Source organism: Callospermophilus lateralis, chromosome 9 (assembly GCF_048772815.1).
Source record: "Callospermophilus lateralis isolate mCalLat2 chromosome 9, mCalLat2.hap1, whole genome shotgun sequence".
Lineage (NCBI taxonomy): Eukaryota > Metazoa > Chordata > Mammalia > Rodentia > Sciuridae > Callospermophilus > Callospermophilus lateralis.
In genome coordinates, this window is record NC_135313.1 from 28,015,951 (window position 1) to 28,031,619 (window position 15,669).

The 15,669-nt window shown below is 32.3% G+C and overlaps 1 protein-coding gene across 8 annotated transcripts in view; it reads right to left on the reverse strand.

Moving 5' to 3' along the window:
- The window catches only part of Creb1 (cAMP responsive element binding protein 1), a 60,637-nt gene that overhangs the window by 19,991 nt on the left and 24,977 nt on the right, over positions 1-15,669 (reverse strand). For 6 of the 8 annotated variants that reach the window (XR_013092329.2, XR_013092328.2, XM_076866275.2 and 3 more), the window contains 4 exons: positions 8,566-8,666; positions 6,415-6,557; positions 2,321-2,503; positions 287-437 (listed from right to left, as the gene is read on the reverse strand). Coding sequence is in view for 6 of the 8 variants with exons in the window: in XM_076866275.2 (XP_076722390.1) it covers positions 287-437; positions 2,321-2,503; positions 6,415-6,557; positions 8,566-8,666 (578 nt within the window). In the remaining 2 variants the exon portion in view is untranslated. The remainder of the gene's footprint in view (positions 1-286; positions 438-2,320; positions 2,504-6,414; positions 6,558-8,565; positions 8,667-15,669) is intronic. The other 2 variants (XM_076866276.2, XM_076866274.2) reach the window with 1 other exon arrangement.

The following is a 15,669-nucleotide window of genomic DNA, read 5'->3' on the forward strand; positions in this document are numbered from 1 at the left end:
AGTTGGTTGGAGCAAAATACAAACATAGCAAAGCTGCATATTAAATCTCCTGTGAGGAAACTGCATGAAAGAAAACTACTTTATTATTAAAGACTGACCCATAATCTCATTAGTCATTTCACATGCAACTTATTAAATAAAGAAGTTTTAGTAAGATCCATCAATTCTGGGGGATGGTGGTGGTGGAATTCAAGGCAAAGATCCTGTTATCAGTTGTAAAATACATTTGGCAGAATTTGTGGACATACTAAACCCATAACGATCTAAGTAAATGGATTATATGTACCTGTTCTTCATTAGACGAACCTCTCTCTTTCGTGCTGCTTCTTCAGCAGGCTGTGTAGGAAGTGCTGGGGAGGATGCCATAACAACTCCAGGGGCAATGGTGCTAGTAGGTGCTGTGCGAATCTGATATGTCTGTACATCTCCTGAGGCAGCTGAAAAGAATGGTGAGCAAGGTGTAAGGCACAGAAATGAAGTGACTCGATTCAGCTGTGTTAATCATCAGTCTAAACATACTTTTTGAATTAGAAAAGAAACAATAAAGAACAGATGATTCTGGCTAAAATGTTGAAAAAAAAATCAGCACTCTTTGGGTCATTACTGAGAAATAAACCCCAGTTTAATGTACTTATTAGTATAGACACTCAGGTGAAATACATCTAAACCTATGTCTGCTGGGTCTTATATTTATCTTTCATTGGAATGTAGTTCTATTCTGTTAACATGCTTACCAACCTTAAGTCTAAAAGGGAAGTAGGGCACAGCTTGGATGATCTTCCTAGATAGAGTATAGTCCTCAATGTCTTCCTTTGATATTGGTAAATTCATATTAAAAAATTTCAAGTAGACTCTTGCCACGACATAAAAACGACCATGATTTTTCATAAAATAGCAAAATGGAAGAGAAAATAAAGCATTATGGTCAACTATTGTAAACTTCTAATTCAAACAAAACTGAAAGTATGAAAAAGTGTACTAATTGATGCCAATTATATTATTTGTAAACATTGTTTTAATATAAATGATAATGGCTAGGTAAACTCTTAAGTTTTAATTTCCTAACTAAACAATCCACCATTTGTGAAAAGAAACAATCACTGTTTGTCAAATTTCTTCTAATATCAGCTTAATATGCTCTCCTAAGAATAAGGAACCTAACATTTGAGAGAATTTGAAGGTCTTTATATAAAATTATTCATATTAGATATCAATATCAATTAAAATGTGTAGTTTGAGTGGAAAAGATTTATATACTAAACATGTTACCATCTTCAAACTGACGTTCAGAATTCAAATTCACTGACATCCTGCTTTACATTTTTTGAGTACCTGCATGTAAAGTGAAAAGGTGTTTTATTCCCATTAATAAGCAAAATATCTTTTTCAAATATTATTTGTTTAAAAACAGAATATATTCTGTAATTACACTAGGGCCCTTTAAATAAATTATGATTCTCTAGTTGGTGTTTTAGGATTATCCAAAGGTAATTATCCACGGCAAAGGGATACAACTGCCACTTCCTAACATAGGCAAAATGCATTATTATTAATGAAAATATTTTTAGAAACAAATTATTATTTCCTCAATCTACAAATTTCCAATCTGGCATAAATTATATTGTTGAAATATTCAAACAGATTTAACGAAAAATAGTCAATTCCTATCCATATATTTCTGAAATAAATGTAACAAAAAATTAAAATTAAAAAAAATCTACTTTATAATTCCTCAAGGGTTTAACTACTACTTTTCCTTCCAAGACCGGTGGACTTGCATACTCGTGTGTGGTCTTTTGGAATATAATGTTCCTATACAAAATATAATAATTTCAGAAAAGAAGACCTAAGTTTCTTTTGAATAAAAACAAGAGAAACAGAATTGTGGACCTCCAAAATCCTTATGTTATTTAGCGAAATTTCATTTGATAAATGAAAAACAAACAAAAAGGCCCAGAATAATTGGATCCTTCTCAGTCACAAAGCAGATCCATTCAGAATTACATCTAAAAATCCATCTTTCCTGGCTTCTGATTTCATTTTTTTGTTCTAACCTACCCTGTTTCTCCTGTTCCCAAACAGTAAAGGTGTTACAGATAGACACTATATTTTTAAATACTAAAAATAGTTGTTTTTATGCCATGACATTTGGGTCCAATTTTGGGATAATGGAAGAGTTCATGGAAAATATTATCTATATCAAAGAAAAATTGACTACATTTTAGTTGTGCTTTATAATACAATACTTACTTTTTCTGAGTTTATAAAATTTTAATCTTTTAAAGAATTTATCACACCTGTGAATTCTGAATTCCCTTACCTTGAACAACAACTTGGTTGCTGGGCACTAAGATCTGCTGTCCATCAGTGGTCTGTGCATACTGTAGAATGGTAGTACCCGGCTGAGTGGCAGCTGCATTGGTCATGGTTAATGTTTGCAGACCCTGTACCCCATCGGTACCATTGTTAGCCAGCTGTATTGCTCCTCCCTGGGTAATGGCAACTAAAACCCAATGGATTTTATTGTTACAAGTTTAATTAATACCATGTAAGACCTTTAAGACACTCTAAACTCAATGTAGAATAATTTGTAAGGCATCATCTAGGAGAAATTATCACAATGAATCTTGGTATCCCCAAGTAGCTTTCTACTACTCTATGAACTGCATTACAATTTATAATATAATGCTGTTAATAATTTTTTAGATACAGTGAGAAAATATCAAATTCCTTTTGGAATTATTTGGTTACAAGGATATCCTGCCTGTGATCTACACTTTACTTTATTCTAGTGTTAACCATATAATATATTGTTTAATAATATTTGTTGGGCAAAAACTAAATAAATTACTTGAGGGTAGGAAATGTGATTTTTCTTCTCTACCTTTAAAAATCTAGACTTTATGCTCTCAGCACAGTGGTGGGCCTGTAATAGGCACCCAATAAATGGTTATTTTAAAATGTAATCAATAGGACTGGGGATGTGGCTCAAGCGGTAGCGCGCTCGTCTGGCATGCATGCGGCCTGGGTTCGATCCTCAGCACCACATACAAACAAAGATGTTAAGTCCGCCGAAAACTAAAAAATAAATATTAAAAAAAAAAAATTCTCTCTCTCTTTAAAAAAAAAAAAGTAATCAATAAAGCAGCTCATCAGTGCATTCCATTTATTTCTTCTAGCAATTCATAAAATACATCAAAAGTCTACTCAATTATCTAGGTGTGGTGCACACATCTGTAGTTCCAGCTACTTGGAAAACTCAGGCAGAAGGATCACTTGAGCTTAAGAGTTCAAGATCATCCTTGGCAACACAGAACCATCTCAAACAAACAAAAGCCCACTCAATGAAACAACTGAAAAATAGATGGAACTCAGCACAAGAAACCTCTTGTGGAGCTTAAAACTAGAACTCAAGATCATTATTTAGAAACAAAAACAACCAGTATGATGGTGCACACCTATAATCCCATCAACTTAGGAGGCAGAGGCTGAGGCTGGAGGATCACAAGTTTAAGGCTAGCCTCATCAACTTAGCAAGGCACCAAGCAACTTACCGAGACCCTGTCTCAAAATCAAAAATAAAAAGGGCTGGGGATGTAGCTCAGTGGTTCAATACCCCTGGCTTCAATCCCTGATAAAAACTTAAATCACCTGTATGCTACAGTACATGGAAAAAGTTAATAGAAAGAGAAGCTATTCTTTTTCTTGGAAGACACAGATACTAACATTAAGAAATTTAGTTCATTCACAATCTCCCTGCTAAGGGTCAGGTTTTCCAGAAAGAGGAGGAGGAAAAAAAAATCACAGTATTACATATAAAATCACATAAGGGTTTTAACTGAATTAAGAGATAAGTAAAAAATATGAGATCAACAGATCCGACTTAAATATAGTACTGTCCATTAGAAGGGAATTAGTTTGGGATCAACTGCCTGTAAGCTCTGGGAAACTATAATATACTAAGTCATCAATCAGTACATGTAAAGTTGATTATTGACTGCTCAAATGATTAGTTTAGGAAAATAATACTATGGACATTAAGACATTGGCATTTATAATCCATCCACTTTAGTAAATCTCAGACAAGGGGAAATATTGGAATATATAAGAATTAATCTAATTCTGTAAGATTACTTGAGAGAATTAGAAGGTTAACAAAATTAATCTACAATTTCACATATAGAGTTAATATGTAAATTCTATTATGTTTAACATATTACTTTCTTTTTGGTTACAGCCATGAATTCAATGTGGGAGGAAGGAAGAAAAAAAACTATACTTAGAAAAGGAAAAAACAAAAAAACCCCAAAAAACAAAACTACACTTGAAAATATTTGGGCTATAGTCCAAGTTCTGTTACTAAATCATTACTTGATTCTCTAATCTCTTCTGTAAAATAAACACATCTAGTTGTAGCCACAAAATATAATTGCTGTAAGCATTAAATAAGGTTATGTATATCAAAGTACTTTCAAAACTGAAATCTGGTCCTACTGAACATATTTTCCTATATAACATTGATTTATACATTTGATTATTCCAAAAGGATTTGAGAGTTCCAATAAAACACAACTAAAAAGATAGAAGTCAAAAAACTGTTATGTCTCTAGGTTCACATAACCATCTACTAGAAAACTCTAGACTTAAGGAAATACAATAAATAAACTTAGTTGAGATTCCATACAACATGTAAATGTATAAGACAACATGTGTATGTAAACAGAAGGAACAAAGGGTTATTTCACCTTACTATTGAAGAGGAGCATTTTAAGTTTTATTAACACTCTAATACTTTACCACTTGAATTGTGACGTGTTCATTTTTTGAGCTAAGAATTATAAATGTTGTTGTAAATGTATTAGTTATATTGTTCCTTAATGAAAAATCAACTAGTTCTATCAAAAACTGTGTGTGCACATACAGAGCAGAAATAAAAATAAAGCTTTAAAAATCTCAAAATGTTAATCTCTTGAAATTATTTTTGGTAGCTGGAGAAGGGTGTGCAAAATTAGACATTTAGGGGGATAATGGGAGTTCTCTAAATTTCACTTCCGTCTTTCAGATTTCTGGTATGTCTGTTTCCTAAAAAGCATACTTTCTAGTTCAAGTGAGTTCTAGGAAGTTCTCCAGTAGTGAATCTGTTACCAAAGGGAATGTTATACCCCAGGATGCTTAAGTAGGCAAAAATAAAAGTCATGTGTTAATGTTGTAAAATCACATCTTGAATAAAGATGTTTACCTGGACACAAAGCAAAAAAAAAAAAAAAAATGCACACACACGCACACAGGTATAGATATGTATCTCTTTGCATCTGTCAACAAGAAACTTAAGGAAAAAAAGAATAACTAAGCTTACTGAGTTTTAATAGTAAACCAGTAGCTTGGTCTGACTATCAAAAATTTTAGCTCTGAGAGAGCTAAAAAGTTTGCTACTTGAGAAATCTGTTTTTAAGACAGAATGAAAATTACTGTTAGGCAAACTGACATTGGGTTAAAAAACAAAAAGTAACCTAGGTGTCAAGCATTAGGCACACTAAAAGGCAAAGGTATTGAGTAAATAAAAGAGTACCATTCATACAAATGCATTTGAAAATGCAAAATTTGAAAGTACTTTACATAGATTGAGGTGAAAGATAAGAAAAAGTAAGAGATAAGAAGAGACCTCTAAGTGCCAGATAGAGACATCATGAAATGAAAATTTGAATATTTTGTAATAGAAACCTTTGCTTTTTGTGAGCCAAAAAACCAAGTATCCAGTTAATTTTCCTTGTGTTTACATAATCTTAATTTGCTATACTACCTTTTACATGAAAAGATATAATAATTGAATGTGCTAGCAGACTACAACAAAGTCAACCCCACCCCCCTTGAAACATTATTAAATATGAATATTTTTAAATGCAACTTTTGGAAGGTAAGATAAAGTATTAAAATAGATGAATAGTAAGAGCATCTTTGGCCTTAAACATAGTCAAAGTATAATTTTTTTTTCCTTTATCTGAAAAAACTCATGCTATTCTTGAATATTATGTGAAAACTAAAATCTTTTTTTGCTGCTGGTACTGGGAATTGAATCCAGGAACCATACATTCTAGGTAAGCACACTTATCACTGAGCTACATTCCCAGCCTGAGGACTAAAATCTATAGAGGTTCATTTAGTTCTTCAAAAAACTTCAGATTATGCATCTGCATAAAACAAAGGAACGTGTAAACAGCTCACATAATTGAGTAACTGAAGAAACTCTGAAGAAAATACTCCTATTACATATAGACCTCTGCATATTAAGCAATAGAGGAAATATAAAGTGGCAGTAAGAATGAGAAAAAAATTGGAAATTACATAATTCCCTTAAAGAGAATAAAACGTTAATTTTTCTTTTCTCTTTACAAAACAGAAATATCTATTACTCACTATACTGTCCACTGCTAGTTTGATAAATCGGAGTTGGCACCGTTACAGTGGTGATGGCAGGGGCTGAAGTCTCCTCTTCAGACTTCTCTTCTTCAATCCTTGGCACTCCTGGTGCATCAGAAGATAAATCATTCAGAATTTTCCTAGAAAAATAGAGAGCTATCTTAATTAAAAGTAAAATTTACTGTCTAAATACAAATAGTAGTTAAAGATTAGAAAATTGGCAGAAAGGTGGTTAAAACAGAAATTTAAAAATTGTTTTTATTTTATACTCAACTTCAGATATTTTACAGTTATCACTACCATTTTATCCTGTTTGTTTCAGCTTATTTATTTTCCTATCCATGAGGGTACTTATCTGTTAAGGTTCTGTCACTTGAAAATTTGATAAGCACAACTTCTATGTTTTTCTGCTAGATTGCTGCTAAAAATATCAAGCCAAATGAGACCAAGAAGAGTGCTTTTCAAGTACTTCCCTCTGGATATAAATTTATCACTATAAAGACAAAAAGTTGTTCCAATAAAAAATGCATCTTCTATTATCAATTAATTCCTATTTCTCCAGCTTTACACATATATATTAAGAACTTTAGTACATACCGTACTATAATCAAGACACAGAGGCTACATTTCAGGAATTCATAAACTTAAACTAAAGGTGCCCTAGTGGAGAGTTTGATTGTAAGTGAAGATGTCATTATCTTTAATAACTCTTTCTCTGGACTTCCCAAGTAGATTTCCCAGAGAGAAGTCAAATAACTGTTATGTCTCTAGGTTTACATAATGATCTACTAGAAAAATCTAGACTTAAGGAAATTCAATAAATAAACTTAGTTGAGATTCCAAACAACATGTAATTTTAATCAATTAAAAGCATCTTTTGATTGATCATTAAGGTGTTACTATTTAAATGACCTTTACTACAATGTAGGCTGCAAGCCAATTAAGAAAAACTAGGATATTTTTCAATAAAAAACTCATTAAAAGGCCTATAGCTAATATTTGACTAAAATTTATAGAGAAGCTATATGCATTCCTGGCTGGATCTGCTTCAGGATTGAAGGTGTTATATATACTATCATGAGTTATACTTTGAAGTTAAAATCTAACACTAGTGGGCTGGGGATGTGGCTCAAGCGGTAGCGCGCTCGCCTGGCATGCGTGCGGCCCGGGTTCGATCCTTAGCACCACATACAAACAAAGATGTTGTGTTCGCCGAAAACTAAAAAATAAAATATTAAAAAATTCTCTCTTTCTCTCTCTCTCTCTCTCCCTCTCTCCCTCTCTCTTAAAAAAAAAATCTAACACTAGTTATATTAAAAAAATAGAAACTATTAGCATAAAAGCATACAACATATATCTAGTATCATAAAAGTTATGCCTTCAAAATCAATTTATTTATATTTACCTAGGATCCTTAATCTAAACGTGGGGATAGAGAAAGGGGTTGGCTTAGTAGCTAAACAAGTGGGAGCAGGGAGTGACAACCACCTCATCAAAAAAATTGGCATATACATAAATAGAAATGTTAGACTAATAAAAAGGAAGATAATTATAAGTCATTAAACTCTACATTCATTAAACTCTAAGGTAAATTAATCAATATTTTTGGAATTGTCCTTCCTGCAGATGTTTCTACATATGACGAATGGTTTTTGTCTACCTTGGAGACAAAGCATGGACTAAGCAACATCTATAGCTGAAAACAAAAAGTATAGTATGGTGCCTCTAAAGTTAGAGAATGTTAGCAAAGCATCACCCTAAAACAACTAATAAATAGTTATCTGCTAAGTACCATCGAATAAAAATGGCTTGTAAACATGTAGCCACGTAGAACTGACACGTAACTAGAAAATCCAGTAACTATCAAATGTATTTTTTTAATAAAAAAGCAGCACCCAGCAGTCTACAAAAACAGAACCAGAAAAAAGCAGTGTTTATCCAGAAATGCTCAGAGTTAAGAACAATTTATTTTATAAGACAAGCTTATTCTATATGATAAACTTATTTGGGAAGTAACTTGAGATAAAGATAAATCACCTATAATACTGGCTTGATCAGTAAACCAATCTTCTGACATATCTTTACCTGCAACTATCTAAGGCTTCCTGTACATCTTTGATTCCAAGTTCTAATTATTAAATTTCATACCTGTAGGAAGGTCTCCTTGAAAGAATCTCCCTTCGTTTTTGAGAATCAGTTACACTATCCACTGACTCTTGTGAATCTTCGCTTTCTGCAATAGTTGAAATCTGAAAATAAAGAAGAACTTGATCTTGATAATCAAATTTAGTTTCCAAAAAATTTCATTAACTTTAAGGTTGAATACAAAAGAATACATATATTTAAGTCTTATACATGGTTAGGTTTTTAATGGGAGACAACCGCACCAACCACTCTCCCTTCCCCTTTACTTAACTTATAGAATATTTAAATTGAATTTAGAGAAACTAAAATATTTGTCCTGAAAACATCTATCCTTAATTTCTTTCAAGACTCCATATAATCAATCCTGAACTCATCAGTATTATTTGTCAGGTTTTTCTTGTCAGTTGTTAGGACAAAACTGCCAACTTAAACAAGGTTTCTGACATTAAGGAAGGAATGACTAAATATTTGGTCAGAAGTCTATATAGAGACTATACAAAAAAATATTTCCCCTTTAACTCTGATGCAAACACTTATGCACTACTTAAAATTGTACAAGTAAAATTAATGATCCCTCACCACATTCCCCAGTTGTTTCTAGCAAGTAAGGGAAAAATCCTGTTTCATATAGACAAGTTTAAAAGTTGGCATTCTACAATTAATTTTTAAGCTAAAATCCAAGGTAAAGAATCATGCATTTCTGGTAAGCATCCCTAGACTGAAAATAAATGAAGATATGTGAATAAAGATTTTATATGGGATAATAGAAAAAATAATACTGAAAATTTACTATGTGTCAGGTGCTATACTAAAAGCACTTGCATATATTTATATATAGTACATTACTTAGTACAGTAACATCAGGAACCAGATAGTTAATAGTACTATATCCATTTTATAGATAAAAGAACTAAAGCACAAAGAGGTTAGGTAACTCACCCAAGTAACAAAGCTATGAAGAAGTAAAACTCCTGTTAATACTTAGCATCTCTGTTTTAGACATCCTTATCATCAAAATCTTGGTGGTTCCTTCCAGTCTCATTCCAGACTATTTCAGTCTGAAACCAGTACTGTCAGAAGCAACAACCCAGTAGCATTTTTAGACTGTTTCTAAACTAGAAGTTCTCTCACCTAAATGTGCTTGTCTGTCAAATTCATATTTACAGATTTCTATAGTCTAAACTGTAGGGGTCACATACTCTTTTCCGAAAGAGGTGCACATGATGTTATCAGAATTAGAATTAGATTTAGCCAAGACAAAGGGATCTCTGTGGGTTAGGTCCACATCAAAATATATGACCATGGCAATATGAAAAATCATAAGTACTTCAAAGATACTTGAGAAATTCCAGAGATATTCTGTATGCAGTCAGAGCCAAAGGGTTCTAGAGAATAGACATTCACTTTACAAAGAAATCAGTTAAATCTAGTAATGCTTTGTAAAATACACCTATAGTAAAGTAATATGTCCATCAAACTTTAAAGTATATGAAGCCTAGTTTGAAAGACCTAAGAATCAGTAGGCAACAATTAATGGATCCAGAAATGATGGGCAAGGCTGAATTCAGTATATAATTCAACAGAGTAATAATCTACAAAGTACTGCCAAAGGAACATGAAGGAAAATTTCCCAATTATTAGTTGCAGCTGCTGTAACTAGCCCACTCAACACAGCCATCTGCATAAACTTTCTCATAGATAACGGATCTGTGAACAGGTCTTAGCAGAGCGTCAGAAATTCAAGGAACAAGACTAAACTCAAAGTGGATGGTACTGATAAATAGTTGTTACCGTTATTAATACTGCACTCAGAATCTACTTAGTTCCTCTGTGGCTTTCTTTCTTTGCCCTCTGCTTCACTTATATATGCCCATTCTTATATAATAACCTTTTTTAAAAAATTATTTTTATTTGTTCAAATTAGTTACACATGACAGGAGAATGCATTTTGACACATAAAATGCATTTTGACTCCATAAATGGAGTATAACTTCTCATTCTTCTTGTTGTACATGATGTAGAATTACACTGGTCATGTAATCATATATACACATAGGGTAATAATATCCAATTCATTCTACTACCCTTTCTACCCCCAATATCCCTTTCCCCTCCCTTTCACCTCTGTCTAATCCACCACCGCCCCAATCCCTTATTATGAATTAGCATCTGCATATCAGAGAAAACATTCAGCCTTTTGGGGGATTGACTTATTTCACTTAGAATGATAGTCTCCAGCTCATCCATGTACCAGTAAATGTCATAATTTCATTCTTCTTTATGGCTGAGAAATAGTCCATTGGGTATATATACCACATTTTCTTTATCATTTATTTGTTGAAAGACACTGTGTTGGTTCCATAGTTTGGCTATTGTGAATTGAGCTGCTATAAACCTTGATGTGGCTATGTCCTTTGGGTATAAACTGAGGAATGGAATGACTGGGTCAAATGGTGGTTCCATTCCAAGTTTTCTGAGGAATCTCCATACTGCTTTCTGTAGTGGCTGCACCAATTTGCAGCTCTACCAGCATGTATGAGTGTACCTTTTCCCCCACATCCTTGCCAACATTTATTGTTACTTGTGTTTTTGATAATTGCCATTTTCACTAGAGTGAGATAAAGTCTCAGTGTAGTTTTGATTTGCATTTTTCTAACTGCTAGAGATAAACCATCTCTTAAGGATAGGAGGACTTTCTTCCAAGCTGAAACTTATTAAAGCAAGCGATATAAACCACCCACATAATAATTTTGAAATGATGTTGCTTTTTTATATGTGGCCTTTGATTCCCTCCCCCTCGAAGTGAATTTGTGGCCCTTAGTAGAAATTTTGCCCTTCTCTGATCTAAATTATGTGGTAAAGACAGAAATAAAAACATATTAAAGCAATTTTAGCAATTTTTTCAGGATATTTATTAACTATTATCTAAAATAATTTATCCTTAGTCCTTCAGTAGTAGTCCGTTTTAATAATTCATTTTGTAAATCTTTGCTAAATTTACATTATCTTTGGACAAACAGATTCTAGATCCAAGAATTTTAATATATGTAGAAACAGAATTCAAAATGTTCTTTCATAGCCACAAATTCTTCCTGATAACTTCAAGCTGTGAAGTATCGGTTTATCCCTTACTTCATTCACAGTTTAGTTAATGCCCCAACAATGTATAGAAACAATATTTTAACTTCTGTTTTTGCAGTTTCATTTGTTTCTGTCACTAAAAAACGATATTGCACTGAATGGCAGACTCCTGGAATCCCAGCAACTAAGGAACCTAAGGCAGTAGGATCAGATGTTTCAGGCCAGCCTCATTAATTTGGCAAGACATCTTAAAATAAAAAACAAAAAAGGGCTGGGAATGTAGCTCAGTGATAAACCCAGTATTGGATATTGGGTTCAATATCCAATAGTGCCAAAACCAAAATTCCCAAATAAATGAAAATGCTGCTTTCCTTTCCTTACAGGGAGTATTTAGATTACTGAACTGCAAAGATAAAAGATTTAAAAAAAAAAAAAAGTCAATTCAGATAGACGGAATTAACTTACCACTATTTAGTGACTAACTCTTTAATATAAACAGAATAGTGACTATTCAATATCACATAATGAATGTAACACTTCCTACCCTAAATGAAATCAAACCACCATGTAATGCACCAATGTTAAGAGTGCAGCCTAATGTCAACTATGAGCTTTGGACAATGTTGTAAATGTAGGTTCAGTTTTAACAAATGTACCAATCTGGTGGGGAAAGTTAACATGAGGGAGGCTATACAGTGGGGAGGGTATTCTATTTTCCATAATGTTACTGTGAACCTAAAACTGCTCTAAAAAAATTAAATCCTTAAAAACAAAAATTATATTGAACCCATACTTGAGAATAAAAATCATATTAAAAATCCATTTTATAGTTATTAATTATAGTTCAATATAAACTTAACAGATTTAAAACAACCATATATTCCAACTAGAAGTATCACAGGTAATCAATCTCATTCTAAAGATAGTATAACTTCCTCTGTCCCTCACCTCTTGCCATCTCTCTTATTAATCTCTTCCTGAGTTCCTTTGATACATCTTTCATTTTGGCTACTTTTGAAAGTCAAGAAATTTTCAAAACACCAAGTCACTACTTTTAGATATAAAGCTTTAGCTCTATATTCCTCAACTTTGATTTGTTTATGTTTATATAAATATATAAATTTTAAAAGTATCTACATATTTATATAAACATATAAAAGTATTTATATAAATATATTTATAATATATAATATAATCTTTTAAAAAGATTATAAAAGTGATTCAGAATATGATTCTGGGCTTAGGTTATTTAAATGTTGATTTAAAGTTTGCTAGTTTTGAAAAGGGGAACTCAACTGAATATGTAGATAACAAAAGTTAAGTCTCAAAAGTACACTTTGAGACTGTACTTACAAAATAAAACAATGCTTTTCCATTTTTCTCTACAAATTTTGCTAGTCATTAATGAAATCTATCTAGTGTATTTTCACTCCCTGGCTTTAAGTCAATTATTGCATGCTTCAAGTCAACAGGAAGATGGTGTTATAATTTCATTTTTTAAATTAAGTTCAACACCTGCTAAAACTAGAAGTCTTCTGAACAGTTGAGGAAATTCTATTTTTTTTTTTTCCTTTTTCTATTCTCTGGGGATGTTAAAAAAAAAAAAAAAAAAAAAATGGGATTGAACCCAGAAGCGCTTAACCACTAATCAGCATTACTAGCACTTTCAACTTCTAAAGTACATAGACTTAAGGCAAACTTTCATGGTTTGCAAGAGAAAAAAAATTTTCAAATTTCTATTTTCAAAATGCTATCTCCACAGCAAAAGTTTCTTTGAAAAATTATCACATTCATGATTAAAATAGCACTTCCCCCATGAAAGGTAATTAAAATGGATTTCTTTTTTCAAAAACACCTTAGGTAAGATATCCCTTGTAAGTTCTTGCCTGCCATCATTGAAAAGATCAGAAAATTGGGGAAAATTATCTTAGTTAAAAACAAAAGAACACAACAAAAACAACAAAAAAGCTAAAAGCAATCCATTCTGAAGTTAAATACTTTGCTATATAATAATAGACTATGTTGCACAAACTTTTACTTTTGTTCCCACATTACAAAGTATTAAAAAGACTATCAAAATTCTCATCTCTACTCTCTTCCCTGCTTACTCTATTCCAGCAACACCTTGCTATTCCTTGATATCCTAATCATACTCTTATTTCCAAATCTTTGGATATGCTTTGGTTATCTTCTTGGCTTAGCCACCTTTACTGCCGTCTTCCATAAAATTAAACATCCTTCCCCTTTATGTCTTTCTCTATTCCTTTATCATTTTATTAATCTTTCCAGCACTTATCCTCACCTGACATATTTTATTTTTTCATAGACTGTCTCTCTTCACTCAAATGTGATCTTCATGAGAATAGAGATGTACTGTTTGTTCACTGTTGTCTGATAGCACCTAGAACAATGACTGGCACATAGGATGTGATCAATAAACATTTGTTGACGAAATGGATTAAGTAATATAATCTGTGAATCCTCTGTCACATTTAAACTGCACTATAGTAAAATGTGGCCAAAAGTAATGAATGTAACTGTCAACCCCCAGACACAATGCAACTCCCAGTATTTCTGTGAGCATTCTCACACAATGTGTGAGGGAATTTATGCGTATACATAGGAATAAAGTTAGAGTACCAAAAGTCAAGCTGTGTATGAAATATCATTTTAGCTTAGTTTCTAATATTTTTAAACAAAAATATATAAACAGAAGTCTTAATATCTTATTCTTCCCATCAAAAGAAGTATATATCATGCATAATATTGAAACTTTGCTATGTTCCAATATTCTCTCATATAGAAGTTTGAGGGGCAATTTCTATTCTTGTTTGATCACTTTTCTAATGTAAATTATTTCCTAGTTATTTTAATTTTTTGCAGAATAAATGTAGCTTTATTATGACTTAGGAAAGACAGACATTAGAGCCTACTTATTAATAATTATTTCTGTTAGCCAGCTGAAGTGACCATTGAGGCCCTTTAAAGAAAAAAAAAAAGCGTATAATTGTATCTCTATTTATAGAATCTAGTTTTCAAGAAATTCAACATTTCTTTTGTAAATTCACCTTAATGTAAAATATGTTCTTGAAAACATGAATACATATTTCTATTCATGTTTACAAAATCCTCAGAATTAAATTATGTTGCCAACATTAGAATTAAGAATATAATCAATTAAATCATATATTATAACCAAAAATTGTAATCTTTTTCACAGCAAGACTTTCTTCTTTAATTGAAAAAGTAAAAAGTAAAAGCTAACATGAACAAAGTCATTTGACTTATAAATATGCACACTGGATCTAGAATTTAGGTGTTCTGACTGATTAGCAGGCCAAGTTCTTTTCATTATCATCAAGAAGAAGACAGGGTGGGGAATTAGTAACAGAAGAGTATAGAGAATGGTAAGGTAGCATTCAATGAATTAAAAACTAAGGCGAAGGAATCAGTCATTGTGATTCCACAGAAACATCAAATTCTTTTATAATTATTTGGAAATACTATCTCCTACTTACGAACAAAGTCTATTCCCAGTATCTTATGGATATTCATCCAACTTGATTTCACACGGAAACATTATCCCCACTGCTTAAGTAAAGAGTTGAAGGAAACTGAAAGCACAAGGACAGAAGGAAGTAGAGGAACTAATAGTAGCTCAATGATCAGTATAATATGGCTGACAAAATCTCGTATGTCCTTTGATGACATTAATAGAATGCTTCCAGGAGAGAGGGGGCACCTCCCCACTCTATCGATATTAAGCAGTTCTGGCTATCATACTCAAGGAAAACACAATTCTCACTCAGTAGAAAACAACCAGGATGGTAAAGAGGACTACCAAAGGTATACCATATAATAAAAAGCCTGAAGAAAAACAAAACTTTGTCCAATCTGAAATTTTTCTTATAAATAGGAAGGGTGAGGGAAATGGGGAAGAGAAAGCAGATCAACAGAAAAGGAATTACTTGTTAATCTAGTTTCCGAGGATGAAAATGACACCACCAGGTGAAAATTTTAGAAAGA